The 19346-nt window shown below is 37.2% G+C and overlaps 1 protein-coding gene across 9 annotated transcripts in view; it reads left to right on the forward strand.

Moving 5' to 3' along the window:
- The window catches only part of GRIP1 (glutamate receptor interacting protein 1), a 395387-nt gene that overhangs the window by 213011 nt on the left and 163030 nt on the right, over positions 1–19346 (forward strand). Inside the window, exon 1 of one of the 9 annotated variants that reach the window (XM_087723474.1) lies at positions 17523–17855. The exons of the other annotated variants lie outside the window; for them this stretch is intronic. Within the exon in view, the coding sequence (XP_087579600.1) occupies positions 17801–17855 (55 nt within the window). The 5' untranslated portion in view covers positions 17523–17800. Of the gene's footprint in view, positions 1–17522; positions 17856–19346 lie in introns of those variants that run through there. 9 annotated transcript variants of the gene reach the window in all.

Raw genomic sequence — 19346 nt, forward strand, 5'->3', positions numbered from 1 at the left:
TCCCCTTCCTCTCTCCTTTTCCTCTCTCCCCTTTACACTCCTCATTTCTCTCCTCTTCTCCCCTGCCAGTGGTGGGTTTCAAAATTTTTGGAACCTCTTCTGTAGGTGTGGCCTGCTTTGGTGAAGATATGAAAATGAATAAATATTAGAATATGCAGGAATGAATATATTGACAATTAAAATCAAGAAGGCTTTGAATACTTTTTCATGTGAGATTTGTTTTATCAATTGCTAACTAACAGAAACAGAAATTAGAAATCTAAAAGCATAAAAGGAAACACCAATTATGTAAGGAAAGGTCACTAAAATGTATAAGGAAATATTATTATTACTTGATCATTATTGATGTGTAGATAACTGCGGGACATTACACACCCCCACACACAAACTATGACAGTGCCAGGAAAACACCAAAAAAACAACAATTTTCCCTCAAAAGACTGCAGATGAAACCAGTTTTTTCCCCTAACCCTAAGGACAGGAAAGACAAAGCCACTGGAATAAAAACCATCAAGGCACTGTGGAAAATTATAAAGGACAGTAACAGGAAGGTCACAGAACCAGGAGCCACCCCACAATTACCTAAACAACCAGATATCACACAGAAACACACAAAATCTGACAAAGCAGCCACTTTGAGACACATAAACCATGCACCAACCTGCACACTTAAAATCAACATATTGCATCACAAATAAAACATTTGCAAAAAGGAATAACATTTCTTGTAACAAATATATTCTATAAACAATAAATAAATAAAAAATCCCTAAAAATAATTTTAAAATATATTCTATAAATAATAAAAAAGTCCTTAACCATTTAAAAATATTCCATATACAATAATTTAAAATAAAACCATTTAAAAATATTCCACATACAATAATTTAAAATAAAACCATTTTAAAGTATTCCACACACAATAATTTAAAATAAAACCATTTTAAAAAATTCTATACTCAATTGACTCCAGCCAATCAGTGAGTGGTGGGCTGGGCTAGTTTAGTGCGGACAGGCAAGAGAGCAAGCGAGCTGCGACAGAACGGGCAGGGCGAGCAAGCGACAGGGCTGGGTCAGGCATTCCGGAACTTACTGCCGGATCCACCAGTGGAACCTATTCTAACCGGTACTTAGATTTGACGAACCTCTTCTACTGAACCAGTTAGAACCAGCAGGAACCCACCTCTGCCCCCACCCTCTCTCCTATCCCTCTCTTCTTCCCTTACCTCTCTACTCTACTTCCCACTCTTCATCTCATTTACTTGGTGTATTTCAGCTTCTGAGTAAGCTCCATTTTATGTTGAAGGTATTTATAATTCCTTTTCAATATTCATATTTAATTTTAACATGTATTCTTTAAAAAAAATAGAATAGAAAGTATACATATATAGTCGTGCTTTTAAACTCCACCCCCCATCTATTTTCAAACAAATAGCTTTTTTGGGCAGGACTGGTCTTTCAACCCTCCATTTTCTCTTTCTTTCTTTCTTTCTTTCTTTCTTTCTTTCTTTCTTTCTTTCTTTCTTTCTTTCTTTCCTTCCTTCCTTCCTTCCTTCCTTCCTTCCTTCCTTCCTTCCTTTCTTTCTGAAAAAATCCCGATCTGACCATCAATATTATTTATGCTGTCAAGATTTCTTTGCCTTTTCCAGGTTTGATTTATGGCTGTGGGTTAGATAAATTTTCTTACCAGTATTTCATCTCTTCCTCATCCTCCTGTTCATTTGCTTTGACTGGAAGTCAGCATCTTGTCAGCCATATTGCAGGCTGCCGCCCCTCACTCCGATTCTCATGGCAAATCTCCAGTCTACGAGGGATCTGTTGCCTCCCTCTGGGTCTGATGAGATGCTGCCCCTTCTTTGCCCTCCCTCCAGGAGGGTTCTAATCCAAAAAAGAATACCCTGAGTTGGTTTATCAGACAGGGTTCATGTGAGGCTCTTCAGAGCTCATATCCCCCCATCTATCCAGCTGGAGAACTTCCTGTAGAATCTGTATTCATCAGCATTTTTGAAGCCCTAAAAATCCCAATTAAATAAGTATTCATGAATCTTTGTTGACAACCATCAAGAACCCTTTACATGTGAAAAGTTTCCTTCAGTGATTATGGCAGACAAAATGCATGAGGCTTGCTCACTGCTCAAAATATTTTCAGAAGGTACAATTTTATCAACAGAACTCCATTATTTTATCATTACTAGCATTGTCTTTTAATCAGCTCTAATGCAAAAAGTATTTGTCAATCTACATAATATTATAGAAGTTTGAACATCTGGACAGTTTTTTTAATAACTGCTCATACTAAGAAGGTTTTAGGTTCCTGGAGTTGGTCCAACATTGAACAAATGCACAATCAGCAAAATACATGCAATTTTCAGAAGCCTCCCATGGAGCTTGCCATTGATGGCCTCCCACAGGTGCCCACATTGTGCTGAAAAGTAAATTTCTTCCATGCCACCACAACTGTCACATTCATGCTGAACAGGTTACATAACACAACTCTTCTCGCAATTCTTCTCTCCTCCAGTGAATTACTGTCCTGAAACAGTACACCAAAGATTTACTATGTTTTAAATAGGGATGAAGAATCTCTGTTGTAATTGTATGTACATCTTTTGCCCAGCTGATCAGTAGTTAATCTTAAAATGCAGAAGAGTAATGTTTAAGTCTCAACAGCAAAAGACGGGATTTGAAAACCAAAATCCAATGTGCCAGTATTTGATTCTGATGTGTTTTCAAGGGAATTTTTTTTAACTTGCTTCTAACATACTTGTCCATTTTGGACACAATATGGGAGTGTCACAGTGGAAGATTGACAGTGGAAGTGACATAAAATCAGCATTCTCTATTGTCTATGCCCGTGATGGTGAACCTATGGCATGCCATATTTGCTTGCATGCCAGTCCTCAGCTCTGGCATGCATGGGCACACTGGCCAACTGATTTTCTGCCTTACAGAGGGCCGGGGGAGGCCATTTTCACCCTCCCCAGACTTCAGGAAAGCCTCCAGAGCCTAGAGAGGGCAGAAAACAGGCCCAACGGGCCCAAACTTCCAGTTGGCCCATTTTTCACCCTTCCAAGTCTCTGGAGACTCTCCTGAAGCCTGGGGAGGGTGAATACGGCCTCCCCCTGTCCCCGGAGGCCCCCTAGAAGGCAGAAATGGGGGGGGCATCGCATAAGGTACATGTGCAGGGGTTGGGGCACATTCCAGTGTGCATCTGGGCATGCACACATGCGCAATAGTGTGCATACACATAATTTTGGCACATCTTTAGAAAAAGGTTAGCCATCACGGGTCTATGCTATACTTTTGCTTTATATAAAACTCCTAATTGTTCTTTCCAGCCTAAGAAAATCCTATAAAATAATTCACTGTATTTTTATTCCATGTTACAAAGCCTTGTAACTGGGCCTTCTTACAATATCAACCTAGGTCTCATTTAGGCAGCTGTTTTAAAATAAGCAAGTTGAGCTAAAGAACTTGAGGTGTTCAATCTGTATTTTTATTAATTTGAAATGTGTCTTTAGCTTTCTCCAATTTTTAAGTGATAGCGATACATGTATACTATCATAAACATTTATTACCCTGTTTCTACCATGATCCCCAAGAAGAACAAAATCAGTTTTGAATAAAATGACATCCATATGCTTTGCATACAGGTAATTATGACCCCGCATATAAAGTGATCAGGTAGAATATATAGCAACAAAGATTTTGTCTAAAAAAAGACTAATAATAATTAAGAGGCAGGATATTGATTTTAATCTGAAGTAGCAAGATGGCAGTTTATTTGATGAATTGAATTGCTAGCACAAGATCATTTAAAATTTTCATTCTTTTATCCAACAGTAGGACTACTTATAATGCTCAAGAAATCTAGGATAGAGAAAAGCATCCTCCTTATTAAAGGATCCATAGGCATAGACCCTTGCATCAATTAGAGATTTAATTCCCCGGTATTCCCTTTTCTTTTCCTGTAACGTGCAGTTACAGGAATATGCAGTTTTATATTTCTGCATTCCAAACAGCAGCTAGAAAGCATCTTTATCATTTTAACAGTTTTATAGTGCTTTTCCAACAACACTAAATTTTAAAGCTTGGTGCAATACATTAGCATATGGATTCTGAACAAAAAAAACAGCCTTTTGTGACTCCCTTTTGATCAGTTATGTGTATGTAGACGTCCTAAAATTATTTTATAGAAAAAGAAAAACATGATCCTCATAAACAAAGACGAGTTTTGTACTTCTAGGTTTATAATTTAGTTCCAGAAATATAATTTGTATATAAACATGCTCTGCTGTTTTTAAAGTTACACTTTCACAGATTGTGACATTAACTATGTGCTAAATGTCTTCATATATATATTTGTGCATTCATAACATATATTGTTGCGCGCGCGCGCGCACACACACACACACACACACACACACACACACACACACATATATTGAATGGATGTGAGAAGTAAGATTCAAAATGTTATTTTCCATTGGCCTGAATATGTCTAGCGGGATTTTTGCAGCAGACCAGTGCTTCATATCATAAATTTATGAAAGCTTTCTCTGTTTCAGAAGTAATTTACCATGTGGCAGCAGACACTATTGTTTGAAAAACAAACATAAAACCCTGTTGGCTCTACAGAAATGATTATGTGGTTCTTTGACTTCCAGCTTACGTTGAAACTAATAGTTCCTCCAGTCTTAGACATTATGAGACTATTGCTTAAATGTTCTAGTACAAGTAAAATAAAGACATGAGTTTCTAATAAAAAAAATTGTGAGATGAAATCAGCAAATAACAAGAGCTGTCCTTTCTTTTTAAAATATATTAATTATAAAAGTAATATTTCATAACAAATTGTATGATCAATTTGGAAATGAATTGTTTGAAACTAATTCTGGCAGTGCTGCATTGTTTACTGTCTTAGGGAAATACATGCTAAGGTGACCAGCAGGTTTCAATTTTCTTTTATTTTTAATCATTTTGGTTCTGTCTTTTATATATTTGGTATATTTCATCATTATTTTCTCTATAATGCAATGATATGTCATGTGTTTAGTGTAAGAATGAGCAAAATAATTACATACCTATATATTCTTAGAAAAAGCAATTAAATTTAATAAACAGCGTTAAGCATAACATCATTTAAATAATTCTGACATAATAAGTGACTGATGCAAACTATACAAAGAGTGTATTTTTAAATAAATCTTTTGGTTGTAATATTGATTCCATATTTAACTATTTTTTCTATTTAAAATGGCATATTATTGGAAATGTATGGCTACACACATGCATTAATATTACATTTTCTTTTAGCAAAAAAGCAAACAAGGAAATACAAAAATAAATAGCAATAGCAATAGCAGTTAGACTTATATACTGCTTCATAGGTCTTTCAGCCCTCTCTAAGGGGTTTACAGAGTCAGCATATCGCCCCCACAGTCTGGGTCCTCATTTCACCCACCTCGGAAGGATGGAAGGCTGAGTAAACCTTGAGCTGGTGAGATTAGAACCGCTGAACTGCTGAACTAGCAGTCAGCTGAAGTGGCCTGCAGTACTGCACCCTAACCACTGCGCCACCTCAGCTCTCTCATGAAATAAATCTAAAGATTCATATATTAACATTTCAGTCCTCTTTAAAGCATTAAAATCATAGCCAAATATCAAAAGCAATTTAAAATATCAACTTGAAAACAGGTAATTAACATATTTTAAAAATCAAGTCTTGATTTTCTTGATTTTTTTATTTTTACTTCTTGTCATTTGTGAGATAATTTTAAAATCAGTTGAAATGAATTTTCATCTTTCAAGAAAGAGTAGCTGAAGTTGTTTGCTACTATTTACATAACCATTAATTGTAGGAGAATCTTTACATTATTTTGAGGTCAAGAAAGGCAATTATAATCTGAAGTTCAAGATTTTGCTATTCAGGTGCAAACTCATTTATCTTACTTTTGCTCAGCCAGAAAAAACCCACCATAAAAACTTGAAAGTGTCTTAATTTACAGCATATGATATAAAAATCCCATGGTTGTCTCAGTGATCACTACTAGCTTTCATATGAGATGAGGAGAAGGAACTTTGAGGGAAATATTTTATTTTATTTATTTTTATCCTGCCTGTTATTTTTGTAAATAAATCAAGGCAGCGAACATAACTAATATTCTTCCCTTATCCCAGTTTCCCCACAACAAAAGTCCTGTGAGGTAGGCTGAGCTGAGAGAGATTAAATGGCCCAAAATCACTCATGGCTAAATATCATCAGGAACCCTTTTGATTTCCTGGATCCTAGATCCTTTTCACTTTCCAGCAAGTCAGATGAATCATTTAGGTCCTCTGCTTGTTAAAACTTTTAGCCTTTACAAGTACAGAACTTAGGAGATCCTTGAGTTTAACAGGGCATTCATATGGAAAGTAGGCAGGGTTGTTTTTTAATAATGTAGTCATAGGCTGTGGGTGTTACAACTTTGCATAGATAGCAGAGCTTTTCTAGCTTTCAGCTGCATGGGATTAAATTGAGTAGTCTGAAATTTGCAGATAAAATGGTGGGAAGGAGATAAAGGAAGTAAAAATGGTATCTTCCTTCCCTGCTTGTACAGTTGTAATTCCTTGAACCTTCAATCAGTGTCCATAGAGACCTGGGTTAGTACCATCATTGTATGCCATGATAAATGAAGTTATCTTCAAGAGCCAAGGTGGCGCAGTGGTTAAATGCAGCACTGCAGGCTACTGCTAGATCAGCAGGTCAGCGGTTCAAATCTCACCGGCTCAGGGTTGACTCAGCCTTCCATCCTTCCGAGGTGGGTAAAATGAGGACCCAGATTGTTGGGGGCAATATGCTGACTCTCTGTAAACCGCTTAGAGAGGCCTGAAAGGCCTATGAAGCGGTATATAAGTCTACTGCTATTGCTATCTTATTTCATTCAATAGGCTATCTTTGAACTATCAGATAAAGTTTTTTTTTATTGTATCCACATCCTAAATTGAGAGTTGAAAGTCAGAGATATTCTTCACCAACCGCTTTTCTTATGTAGGGTTAAGGTGGTAGATCAGTCAGTTATTAAGTTCTCAGCCATTCTACAGAACTGATGTAGTTTGAAGGTGAATCAGAAAGGAGAGCTACCCAATTTACAACTCTCTCGTTTTATTAGAGTAACTATAAAATGTCCGTCGTTTGATCAATGGGATGATAATCTGTCTCAAGGAAACATATAGTTCATACTATACAAAGAATTAGATTTGCTTTGATTCTCATAGTATTTGTCTGGCAGGGAAGCAGGTACTTGGATCTGAATAGTTTTGGTGACTGCTGCTGTGTCAGTAATAGGATCATCTTGGGTCCCACTGGGAAAAGCCATGCTAATATCGGTTAATTCTATTTTACCCATTCAGCTAATTGGTTTATCATCTGAGCTAACTGATCAATTTGGATTGCTACATGGTTCTGATACTGAATAAAGCATTGGTGAATAGGTAAACATTATTTCTAACCATCTGGCTCATCCTAGCTCAAATATTTGAATTATCCTCTAGCTGTAGTTTATGTGGCACTCAAGTAAGTTGATTTCTTTGCTGTGATTGCTACACTATAGAGCTGATGCTCAATAGGATGCAAATGTAATGTAAACGCAAATGTACATTTTATTCTGCAAACATATATACGTAAGAACCTTCTGGTTCTTTCCTCAGCCATGTGCCATACTTATCTGTTCTATCTTAGACACCATTGCTATTTTAGAGGCATGCTCCATCTCCCAAAAATGCTAAAGGTCTCTATCTTCATCCTCCAAGCTGCTGGTTAAGAATTTTGCAAATGGAAAATGGCAACCATCTGCTGAGAAATAGTGTGCCTCCTTCCAATTTGCACTCATTCCACAAGAATTACAACATTAGCAGCCTTCCCTCAAGGCAATACCCAAGTAGAGTCATGTGGAACAGCTATAGGGAATCATCTTCCACTTAAATCCTGCTCTCTAGAATACACATTTGCTCATACGCTGATGCAGCCTTGGAAAATTCCATTTGGTCACCTTATGATCACATTTCTTTTTCTGGGGCTTGCATCTCAAAAGTGAGAGTTTGTAATGAGGAATGGACATTCAAACCTATGATTTATATATCCTTATATATATATATCCTTATAGAGCCTTACAGAATTGTAAGGTACAGAACCCCACATCAATATTTGTATTTATTAGTTTGTCAAACATGTACAAGATAGCAGGTAAAAAATATAAACATGGATATGAATGAAAGAAATGAATACAAATAGATGGGGATAGTAGGACAGCGACATTAGGCATGCTAGTGCGCTTATGCACGCCCCCTTTATGGACCTCTTAGGTAATGGGGTAAGGTTCACCATAGACAATTTAAGGTTGAAGCTGTGGGGGTTAAAGGATATAACAATGGAGTCTGGTAAAGCATTCCAGGCGTTGACCACTGTGTTGCTGAAGTCATATTTTCTGCAACCAAGTTTGGAATGGTTTACTTTGAGTTTGTATCAGTGCAGCTCTTACCAAATAGATGCAGCTCTTACCAAACCCCTTCTAAAAACAGCAAACTTGAAGGAACAATGAAGTTACCTGAGGTTAAGCAGGATGGGTGGTTAGATTGTATGAATTCAGTTGAGGAAGTATAGTTTCAGATAAGCAAGCAGTTTTGTATAAAATTGTAACAACAGAACTGTAAAATTGTATGAAAATATAACCAAAGACAATACTACACAATACAACATAATAAAACTCATTAATATCATAGACCATTTAGTTCTGTAGCAGTGGTGGGTTTCAAAAATTTTTGGAACCTCTTCTGTAGGTGTGCCCTGCTTTTCGGGTCCACTGGTGGAACCTCTTCTAACCGGTTTGGTAGATTTGACGAACCGGTTCTACCGAACTGGTGCGAACTGGTAGGAACCAACCTCTGTTCTGTAGGAACTAAAGGTAGGGGCTTTTACTATCCATACTGTGAAATAATTTTAATTGAAAAATCAAGTTTTCAATTAAAAACTAAGGGAGTAATTATTTATTTTTCTAAATTGTCCTAGCTTTCAATAGTAAATCAACATTATGACTAGCTGAAAAATACACTATCTTACTAGAATTATATTGCTTTATGCATCTACAACAGCAAGTGAAACCTCTTCTTCAGACAGAGAGATATGCTGCTTTGGGGATTACATTAAATCCCAGAGCCTTTAATTATATGCATGTTGCTAGTAGAAACAAGCAGTAGTTTTCCTGTATAGATTTTTTGTCTTATTTTTGCTTAGATTCTGTCATGAACTGTATTGATAGAATGGGCAATGCATAATGCTTTTTCTTTTAATTGCACATTTTCTTCTTTAATGCTGATGAAGAAATACTGCAATGGTTTATTTCATTATATAGTATGATCAAGTACTTTAAGTCCTTTATTAATCAGGCTGACAAAATACAATTCTTAGTTGTTTTCAGAAGGTTTTTGCTTGTTTTGCCACTTAAGGTGTTTCACAAGTTAAAACTGATGAAATTGCCACAACTGCAAAATTATCACATTATTATTATATAAGAATTGGTGACATTTAAAAAATTACTGGGCATATGTCTCCTAAAACTGCTGCTGAATAAAGTCTATACATTTCAGCTCACCAATATCAGCGCTATGATCCAGCTTTGTTCAGCATATTGATGTACAACTCTGTGATTGAGTTCCCAGATAACTGCTGTCTATATGCAAAAACTATTAAAATAAAATTCCTTTATTCTAACATAGTGATTTTCAAATATGTAGTTTGTGCAACTCTGTGATTTTGAAGAATTTTATCTGAGATTCACTATATTGCAAAGATCCCTCAGTCAAGTTTCATATTGTTGTTCTATTTTGCATTTGTGCAGTGCCATAGGGAATCTAAGTGTCTATCTAAAGCAAATTTCCTAGTGTAGTATCCTCCAGGTGTATTGAATTACAACATCCATCATCCAACATGGCCATGCTGGTTGGCAGTGGCGGGAATTAGAATTCAATATGTCTAGAGGGCCTCAGATTGGAAAGGACTGATCTACGCCATCCCCCAAATACTCTACTTGCTGCAGTTTCTTATCGTTGAAGGACATTACTTTAATTGAAAGGAAATCATAATATATTCATCTTTGAATCTAGTTATCATAGCATATAAATTCAATTACACTATTGTTACTACCATGGACATAATTTTAAATACTTTGAAAAAGGAAAAATTGAGAATTTGTGTGCATGTGTGTGTGAGAGAGAGGGGAAGAGAGGGAAGACCGATATGACAGGTTTGAGTAACAGGATCTGCTTGACCTGTTGTCCTGTTGTCCTGTTTTGATGTATAGGAAAAATAATGTTTACCAAGTCTATGAACATGTTAATATGACTGGTATTGAATAGTCTTAATATACCAGGTAAGTTATCTTACCTGATATATTAAATTTAACAAATAGAACAATGAATATTTCCTTATAATTTTCAAATCATTCAATTTTTGAATTACTTAAATATTAATACAATTTTATATCTTTCTGTGAAAATAGGCAGTCACTATTTTTAGCCATTTTTACAGTATACAAGTCACAATGTTATATGAAAGTACAAACATAGCAGTAAACAGTCAAACAACATCACTAACTCATCAAACCTTGATATTCTCCCTCAGGCTCATAACTAAGCTATAAAACAAAATTATTTCAGTTCTCCTTACATAATGTGTAAGTTAGATAGTTTCACTGGTTTTACTACAATAAAGCAGTGGAAGGGAATTACAATTATCCTTATTGCATAGTCAGCATAGGTTCTGAAAAGGAATTTTAAAATACAGAAGATAATTGTGTTCTCTGGAGAAGCTTGCAGTAAAGTATAGTAAATCAATCACATATGCTTCTTTGGATTGCAAGATAAGGTAATGTGCTTCGGGAGGTCAATCATATTTCTAGGAAACAGTACTTGATCTTAACCAAACTATTTCTCCAATCTGATGGTGTCTAATTTGGGAAGTCTGCATAACCAAGGTGGAAATGGTAGTAGATGAAAGCATTCAAAACAAAATGAGTTTTACATATTTCAGGTCATAGATATAGGACAGAAATAATCCCCAACTTGATCTGAATCTTAGAGAAGAGAGTAAATTTTAATAATTTAATATGACTAAATTAATTTGTTATGCTGAAATTCATTGGTAAATTTCAACAATAATTTAGAAAAGCAAGCCAGCTTCAAGCCATACCTTATGATTCCTAACTGTTTTCCTGAATGATAGCTACATTCCCCTTAATTAGAGGATTAGACAAAATGATTAATTGTAGTTAATTGCAAATAGAAGTAAAAGTGTTCAGTCCCTTTGCATCAGCACAAAAAAAGGATATGTATTTGAATTTTTCCTGGGATTCTTCCAGAAAACCATTCATTGGCAGGAAAGAGAGTTATGCCTATTCCTGCTGTCATGTAATGGTTGACTGGTAATCATAAAGGTCCTAAAAGTCCTTAGATTTTTTTAAATACAATTGACCATAACTATGTGGCCAGACTGATTTTATGACTGTTTTTATGGTGGCTGTAAGTCTGAATCATGCAGTCATAAAGTAAACCACATAGTGGTAAATTCAAATCCATTCTCCTGAATGGGTGTTTTTTGCTGGAAACTGACAAAAAACTGTTGCAAATTGCGGACATGTGACCAGGGGGCCCTGCTGTCATAATTATGATCCTGTTGCTAAGTGTCCCAAAATGTGTTCATGTGACCGGGGATGGGGGGGGGGCAGTGTGACCTTTTATGATGGCCAGAAGTGCTTTATAGCCATTTTCCCAACCTTTTCTCAAACTGTTGTAACTTCAACTAGTCATGAAACAACTGTTCGTAAATCAAAGACTACTTGTAGTCCTAAATTATATTAATATGTGATTATCTTTTTGTATCCATTTTTATCAGTAAATCCTAATGCTAACCTGCCTTTGATTATCTTAGTCTTTATTTGATAGGTTATTATAATTTTATAGTTATAGCTGACTACATAAGATCTTTAATTTTCAAGTCCTGAATTTGAATAAATATTATGTTGGGGGCTTTACCTATAGGTGAGATAATAGATAGCAATTATAGCCCTTAGTGTGTAGTAGTCTTAGATTGTAAAGTACCAGTCTAAACATAATGTAATGAAATGTATGTCATATCCTCCTATGATACGATAAGATCATTATTACTTGTGGGTCATTTGTACTTTCTTTAACCTCAAATATTTGAAAATCTCTGACTGCAGAACTGTATTATTGAATGTGAGATCTACTCAAGCTATATTTGATAGAATAATTCTAATATTCATCGAGAGTTTAAGATGTAGCAAATTTGAAATGCTATACATATTATTACACCTATGAGAGGAATGTTTTTTTAGTGTATGGGCTGCTAAGGAACCATTCTTATTTTCTCACTGAAACTTGGCAGCTTGATCTGTGAAATATGTATTGCAGAAGGTAGGTTACAGCTATGATTTTTAATCCCTTTTTGATTGAGGAATCCCTCTCTATGCTTGAAAACACAGAAAAGAAACAAATCCCAAATATCTGAACGCTGATCTGAAGACGAGGGGGCTTGAAGAATGAAAGGGTCTCAATTTTGCATTTTGAGCAATAAGGTCTCAAATTGAGTTCTGTTTACTTTAAATAAATATCAAGGAAGCAAATCCTCTATTTTGCAAATCCAGATAAAATAAGGCACAATATTTCAAGCCAAGTGATGTGAGAAATACTCATAAAATTTGTGTTTAGTACAGAGAGAATAGAAGGAATCAGACATGTGCATGTGATACCATGTTTCCTAAAAAATAAGACTGGGTCTTATTTTCTTTTAACCCTTGAAAAAACGGCTAGGGCTTCTTTTCAGGGAGGTCTTAATTTCTCTCCCTCCCCCCATGTACTTGTAGGAGGTGGGGAGTGGGACGAGTAACCCCTCACGCCAGCTTTTCAAAGGGTCACAGCAGGCTATCCCACCATCCACGAAATAGCGGATGCCTCTCTGGCCACTTTTGCAGCTGGATTTGCAGCCCCATATGCTCCTTGTGTCAACTTGATAATATGCATGGAAATGCGCAGCAAGCCTTCTTGTTGCTTGCTGTGCAGACAAGAGGAGGTAAGGAAGCAAGGTTGAAGGGGGGAACAACTTGCCCCATGCATCCCACACACCCTTACCTAACGGTCGCACCTGCCATCCAAGCAGAACAGCCTCCTAGCCATCACGCCCCTTCTTCTGTTAATGGCAGCCACAAAAAGACCGGTAGGCCCAGCAACACGCTTCATGATCATCTTACCTAATGGTGTGATGGTTGCAGCAGGCCATCCCACCATCCACAAAACAGATGCTTCGCAGGTGCCTCTCAGGCTGCCGCCTTCAGCAAGCATGGTAATCTCCCCCTTCCCACCTGCAGATCCTCCTTTCAAAGAAAAGTTTCACCACAATGAAGAGGCAACTGGAGGCAGTGTTTGTGTCGAGTTGGGCTTTCTCCTGCCTGTCCTCCTTTTCTCGGTTTATACTGCCCCACGCCAAGCCAATAAGAGATCTGCAGTGCCCACCAGGGCCATGTGTGTGAGAGAGCACATCGCTGCCAGCCCTCTGAGTTTGGATCACATCTCCCCCACCACCACCCCCAGCAGTGGCGGAGCTTCAGTGCCTGAATGGCAGGGAACTCTCACAACCTGCCTGCTGGCTCAGCTGCTGCTGGGACACTTCTCTGCTGGGGCAGGCCTGATGCTGCTGGCATTATGGGTGGAGCCATGCTGCTTGTGCCTCTTTGCCTGCTGCCCTCTTTGGGCTGCTGAGTGCTGTCCTGTTCGCCTATTCAGTGCTGCAGGCATCAGGCTTACAGCTATGCTGAGCCCCACATTCTTCTGACCCTGGTGGGCACTGCAGATCTCTTATCGGCTCTGTGTGGGGCAGCATAAACTGAGAAAAGGAGGACAGGCAGGAGAAAGCACAACCCAATGAAAACACTGCCTCCAGCTGCCGCTTCATTGTGATGAAACTCCTCTTTGAAAGGACGATCTGCAGGTTGGGAGGGGTGGGGAGATTACTATGCTTGTTTTGCCTTGCTCCAATCAACGGGAAAATCCCCCCCCCCATTTTCCTGCCAATCATTCTATCCTTAGGGAGCTCTGCACAGACACACAGCCCAAAAATGCTCCCTTCGAAGCCTTCAGCCTTGCAATCCTGTGCAGGGTAGGTAGAGGTTTGCTCCGAAGTTGCGGCAGAGCATTGCACTGGGAGGCCTCTGCAGAGAGACAGAATGAAAGGCAGCTCCCAGCCCTTTCTGGCTCAGCTGATCTATGGGCAGTGATTAAGGGACCAAGCCTCTCTGAGGCGACTGGGGAAGGGAAGGGCTGCCTCCTGTGCTGGTCACGCCCCCTTCACTACAGCTTATTTGGAGGGTATAAGGCTTATATTACGCCCATCCCCAATCAGGCTAGGCCTTAATTTTGGGGTAGGTCATATTTTCTGGGAAACATGGTAGTATAGGACTATTCTCATATCTTGCATCAAAATAATTGTATTTATTATTATTTGACCTTTATCATTATTATCTTAGAAACTACTTAAGGGTTTATTATAAAAATAATGTTGTGGTTTTTGGTCAAAACATGGTATTCCACTTAATATAGATTATATTCCTTATCTAAGAATAGGCTTGCTCAGTGTAAAGCCTCAAAAGTAACTACCCAATGACCAATAAATCATTTTATAAAGTTTCAGCATATCAACATGCTTATATCAGAAGCAGCAAATTCTTCATTTAATAGAAACAATTTTTATTATTGGTGCCCAATCCTAGGAAAAGATGCAGTTTCTTTACAAAATTATAGACAAATGCTATGTACTTTCCCTGAATGCCTGAAGCATCTTCCCTCCTCAATGAATTGTTAAAACCAATTCTTTTTGATGTCTCTAGAAATGCACCTGCTTCTTTTCTCCATTGTGAAAGAGACATACTTCAAATCCAGTCAAGTTTTACTTAGGATGTTTAATTTCTGACTCAGATCCTTCTCTGATAATTGTATTTATTTGTTAATTTTATTTGCTGCCTATCTCATTCTGAGGCTACTCTAGGCAAAAGGAGGAGGTAGTATTTTAACAAATTATTTATATAGCCACCCATCTCAGTCAATAACACAGAATGGCTTGCAATTCAAAAATATATTACAGTTAAGAATACTAAAAAAATTAAAATTAAAATACCAAAAATAATTTATTTTTCATTAGATTTCTCCCCCTGCCTTCTTTAAACAGAACACTCATCTATGGCAGGAGTCCCCAAATCCTCAGGCCACGGACCAGTATCAGTCCATGGTATCAGTCCATGGCTTGTTGGGAACTGGTCCACACAAGCAGCAGTTGAATGTGCTAAACTTCATTTGCACATGCATGGGACCTCGGTTGCATGTGTGAAACCATCCCCTCCCAGTGCCCACCACTGCCATGGAGTCAGAAAGATTGGGGACTGCTGATCTATGGCCTGCAAAATGTGGATAATCAGTGGGTAGCAGCAAGAGCAAAATGTAGTTCTATGTTAAAATGTTTTATCAAAATCAATTTGCAAGTATAATCTTTCAATTTTAGCAGTCCATAGTATCCACTACATGGACAAGCCCCTGCAGATTTCTTGATAGCATTTTTCTGAAGTGGTTTGCCATTGTTTTCTTCCTAAGGCTGAGAGAGGGAGATTGTCCCGAGGACACGCAGTTGACTTCATGCCTAAAGATAGACTAGAACTCATAGTCTTCTAGTTTCAAACAATGGATTAACCACTATCTCAAACTGGCTCTGTGTAAAAATTCTGTGAAGCATGTTCACTTTTCTTTGCAGTAGGAGTTTTCTAATAAATTTAAATAAGCACAGTTTCCTTTATTGTACAAGGAGTTCTCATCTTATGACCACAATTAAGTTCAACATTTCTGTTGTTAAACAAGGCAGTTTTTGTCCAATTTTATAATCTTTTTTTGGCATAACTGTTAAACAAATTACTGCAGTTGTTAAGTGAATCATATAGTTGTTAAGCAAATCTGGTTTCCCCCCATCGATTTTGCTTGTCAGAAGCCAGCTGGGAAGATTACAAATGGTGATCACATGACCCCAGGCAGTGCAACTGTCATAAATACATGCAAACTGCCAAGTGCCTGAATTTTGATCATGTGACCATGGGATGCTGCAAAGGGCCATAAGTCACTTTTTTCAGTGCCATTGTAACTAACCGTCACTAAACAAATGATGATCAAGCCAAGGACTACCTATATTTTGAGCCTGGTTCAAGAAGGTTCCTTATGTCCATATGTTAATGAAATTACATGGAGTTTTATTTATTTCTTATCTCCTGCAGTAGTCTATATGAAATTATTTTATCCAGTTTGAGGAAGAAAGCTGGACTGATCCGAAGAAAATTTATTTTGTGCTAAACACAATATTAGAGAGTCCTTATGGCTATGGCAGTTTTGCTCAAGCAGCTGCACAAATTATGCCAATGATTCAGTTAATGCCTATAACTAAATTCTATAAATTAAGCTGGCAAATTCTGTAATTCTTTTGCCATGTTTGTCATTTGGTTGTTTATTTTTCTCTGATCATCTGTATATACAAAACTGTTTGATGTCATTTTTTTGCTTTTATAAAGTTTATTTTTGTTATGATCTAAGATTAAAACAAAGATTTATTATGATCTGAGAAAAACTGGGAGTAGCAGATGATAATTTCTCTGACACTAGGGACCTTTAAATTTCTTCATTTTATAAAAGATTTAAGAAAGAAAGAAAACCAGTATTAAAAAGTGAACGCCACTCAGCTTTGAAGTTTTATAATGGGATCTTCCTAATTGTTTTGGTCACAAAAAGAAATGCAGTTGGCCTACAAGAGTTGAAAAATGTTGTAATGCCATGTTTTATCTCATTGTTTTATGATAGAAGCATAAATAGGAAAATTTATTTGCTTAACAGATAAGAGATGGTTAAAAAAATCCTTGAGGGTTAAGGAATCATGTGCAAAATTTGGTAATGTTATAATAGATTATTAATATAAGGCTAAAAGGATAAATGTATAGACATAAGTTAGAGCTTATGTTCCTTTCTCATTCCTGGCTCCCTGTACATTGCTTGTTTTATCATCATTACTATGATTAATGACTATGCCTTCTTAGAAAGCTTCCTCTGGGTTTCTCTCCTTTTCTCCTCTTTCCCCTTCATTCTCAGGAACTGTAAGGCATCCTTTCGCTTTGAAATTATGTTTAAATTGAAAATCAATTCACTTTTTTGTCCATTTGCAGTTAAGAATGAAGATATATTTGGTGCTCTAATAACTCAGCACACAATCCTAACAGAGAGTTAAATATCTGAAGGATTGAGAAAGCAGGAGGAGGGGGGAATATCCCCTGATTGTGCTAAAATGCATGGCTCTTTGCCTGGAACAGAAGCTGGTGCTTGCTGTACAGCAGCATACCATAGTCGAGGAGATGGCAGCAAAGCCGTGTTTAGCATCTTTGTTGGGATCTTATACCATTTGATGCCTTGCTGCTGTTAAATACTGCTTTTTAAGCTATTCAGCTGATTCTGCAAGCGGTGGAAGTGGTCGGAGCAGCACTGAATGACAGAGCTTTGCTTGATGACATGGAGCTGATCTCTGCATCAGCCAAGAGAAATTAAGCTTTGTCACTCCCCACTGGGACTACCTTTCTTTTCTCTGCTATGTGGATGAGGAATTCATATGCTTCTACTGCATCCTCCGAAGCGGAGCCTTAGGACTATACTTGGCCTCTGAAGGTGCTGAGCAAGAATGATAGCTGTCTCATTTAAATGCCGATGTCAGATTCTGAGGAGGCTTGCAAAAGGTATATTGGGCTTTCTTTGTTTATTAATTTAATGGTGTATTGCAGCATTCTATAAAGACAGCTTAATGGTTACTTTCAAATATGCCTGTCTCTTTGTACAATGTATTGCTAGCAAACAAAGAAAAACTCTGTGAATGCATGCACTAAGAGAGAGGGAGAGGGAGAGAGGGGGGGGGAGGGAGGTGTAGCTAAAGGGCTGGATAGCCATGCCCAGGTCTTAATACAGTGTGATGCTGCTTCAGGATTTTCATGATTTCACTGGGGAAAGAAGAATTTGTGTCAAGTGCTAAAGTTATGATGGGATATTTATTACCGGTTTGCATTCCAGGTAGCACTGATCAGTCATTGTTGCCTGTGTCACCGTGTCCTGGGCATTAGGTAAAAACTACTGGGGGGAAATACTGACCAAGAATTTTTTTAAAAATGTTATTCATATTTGTTGGCACTTAGCATCTTGGTATATTCACCTTGAAATACTAGAGAGTCTTTTCTTGTAGGGAGAAATGCCACTCACGTTTAAGGCAAAAATGATGAAAACAACCATTATGATTTGTGCATTCTTAAAAAAAGATTAATTTGCTTGATAAAGACTATGTTTTAATTTTATTTCTTACATTGTTGGGACAAAATATTACATAGCTTTTTGAAAACTTTGAACTATTCCATTGCCAGTAGTATTTTAAAGTAGCTTCCCTTTCATCCTCTTTCATCTTTATAGTTTTATTGCATGCATTATTACAACACAACTTAATAATATTAATCTTGCCTATCTTCTTTCTAAAGATCAAAATTATAACATATGGTTGTTCAGTATTTAAAGACTATATTGTAACTTTTAGAGGCGTTGATGAAGAGGAAAATATTTTAATTTTTGCCTGCAATAATTGCTTGGAAGCAAATAAAGGCATGTAGTCTGTGCACTGATAGACGGAAGCCTTGTGTAATTGTGAATTGTTATGACTATGCTAAGTGACCGTAAACTTGCACACATGCTAATGAATGCTTCAGGACTATCTTAGTTTGGAAAATTGCCCCCCCCCACCTTGAAGTCCTACAAATCATAATCTCCATTAAATGATGCTGAAATTTGTAGGTAGGATCCTGCAATAGTGAGAGGGGAAGAGAGATGTCAGTAGAAAGCTGGCACAGTTCATTTACTTGCTAATATAGGTGGAGTAACTATTCATTGATACATTAAGATTGTAATTCTATCCCTACTGAACTAGGAAGTAAATGCTATTGGACACAGTAGCACACCTGTATATACTGTATGAATGGAACTGTTCAGTTAAAGAGAAACTATTTAAGTATCCCGAACATATTTATTTAAAATCATCTCAATTCAATTCAATGAACCTTGAACGTGTGTGTGTGTGTGTGTGTGTGTGTCTGTGTATCTATATCTATCTATATCTATCTATATCTATCTATATCTATCTATCTAAAACAATTATATATTTAATTCTCTTGTATCTCTGTGCCATAATATGT

This window comes from Thamnophis sirtalis, unplaced genomic scaffold (assembly GCF_051295495.1).
Source record: "Thamnophis sirtalis isolate CommonGarterSnake01/CBP01778 unplaced genomic scaffold, rThaSir2_p1.2 scaffold_9, whole genome shotgun sequence".
In the NCBI taxonomy this organism is placed as follows: Eukaryota; Metazoa; Chordata; class Lepidosauria; order Squamata; family Natricidae; genus Thamnophis; species Thamnophis sirtalis.